We start from the raw sequence: 1481 nt of genomic DNA on the forward strand, positions 1-1481 counted from the left end.
GAGGAGGAGGAGGAGGAGGAGGAGGAGGTAAAGCAGGAGTAGGAATAAGACTTGGAAGTAGCAGTGACTGTGATAGTTGTGGGGATGGTGGAAGTGGTGGGAGCAGTGGTGGTGATTGTGTTGGCAGTATTGGTTGTGGCGGTTGCATCAGCGAAGGCCATGGTCATGGCGACAATAACAACGAGGACGGCGTTGGTAGCAGCAGTAGCAGCAGCAGCAACAACAGCAGCAGCAGCAGCAGCAAAGTGGACACAAGTTCAAGTCTAATGACGGTGACGGACTGCAAAGATGGCTGCTCGAAACATCACTCAACACCATCGTTCCAGATAAAGAAAGTGCTCAAGATCGGAGACAATGACAAACAAATTAGTGAGAAGTCGTCAGATAATTGTACGATATGTGGTAATGATTTTTTCGAAAGAGCCTCCATTATGATGCTTTCGAAAAGTAATGTCGAGAATAAAGAGTACGAATGCGAACTCTGTGGTAAAAGTTATCCTCTGTTCTCCTCCTTAAGTCAACATGTCGAGACGCACATCGGCGAAAAACTGCATCGCTGCGAGGTGTGCGGCAAGGATTTCTTTAAGAGCTGTGGACTTGAAGCTCATATGAAAACACACACCGGTGAAAGACCGTTTCACTGCGATATATGCAGCCTCGACTTTGCTTGCGTATTTACATTGGAAATGCACACTAAGACACAGCACACCGACGAGAAACCTTTCCACTGCGAGCTGTGCGGTAAGGACTTTGTACTGCGCACCAATTTGAAAATGCACATTAAAATGCATATGGGGGAAAAGCTGTGCAACTGTAAAGTGTGCAAGAAAAACTTCCTGATAAATTCTCTCTTGGAAAATCATCTTCAAAACCAGAAACAACAACAAAAGGAAAGACCATTTTACTACGAACTTCGAGGTAAGGATTTTACCATTCGCATGCATTTTGTATTGAAAATGAGTGGAAGCAAAAACTGCGGCGGTGATAAGCTGCAGATGAACCACGACAAATGCAAAATAGAAATACCATATAAGGTCACGTTACAAATACAAATTCAAAACCCGAACGGGGAGAAAGCGTTCCACAGTAGCGTCTGTGGCAAAGATCCTACAATTGATACCCAATTAAGGGAACACACGCCTAAAAAGAGCCTTCATTTTGTCAAGTGCATCAGGAAGGTCTTGCGCCAGATTCCTTTTCATCACAATACACCCCAAGAGAAAAAATAAGACTGTTTGATATATATATCTATATATAAATCTAAATCTATATATGTGTGTGTGTATATATATATATATATATATATAAGATGATGATGATGAAGTTTTTTCCAATTTTCTGTACTTATTGGTGGTAAGGTGACACAATTTGCATATTATTGTCGAAATTGTTATTTTGTTACGTTTTGCTTTATTTACGTATAAGTAATGCAAAGATGGCTGCTATATATAAACAGTTTTCTTTTTTAAATTTCCCCCATA

General features: G+C 41.0%; 1 protein-coding gene across 1 annotated transcript; it reads left to right on the forward strand.

Annotated features, from left to right (window-relative positions):
* Positions 1–266: 266 nt before the first annotated feature.
* LOC106882857 (gastrula zinc finger protein XlCGF57.1) lies at positions 267–1229 on the forward strand. Its single transcript, XM_014933660.1, has one exon. It carries the CDS (start codon positions 267–269, stop codon positions 1227–1229), a length of 963 nt encoding a protein of 320 aa, XP_014789146.1.
* Positions 1230–1481: the final 252 nt, after the last annotated feature.

Source organism: Octopus bimaculoides, chromosome 14 (genome assembly GCF_001194135.2).
Source record: "Octopus bimaculoides isolate UCB-OBI-ISO-001 chromosome 14, ASM119413v2, whole genome shotgun sequence".
Lineage (NCBI taxonomy): Eukaryota > Metazoa > Mollusca > Cephalopoda > Octopoda > Octopodidae > Octopus > Octopus bimaculoides.

What these genes read in the sequence shown, in the direction of transcription:
- LOC106882857 (XM_014933660.1), top strand. Translation starts at nt 267, where the DNA reads ATGACGGTGACGGACTGCAAAGATGGCTGCTCGAAACATCACTCAACA.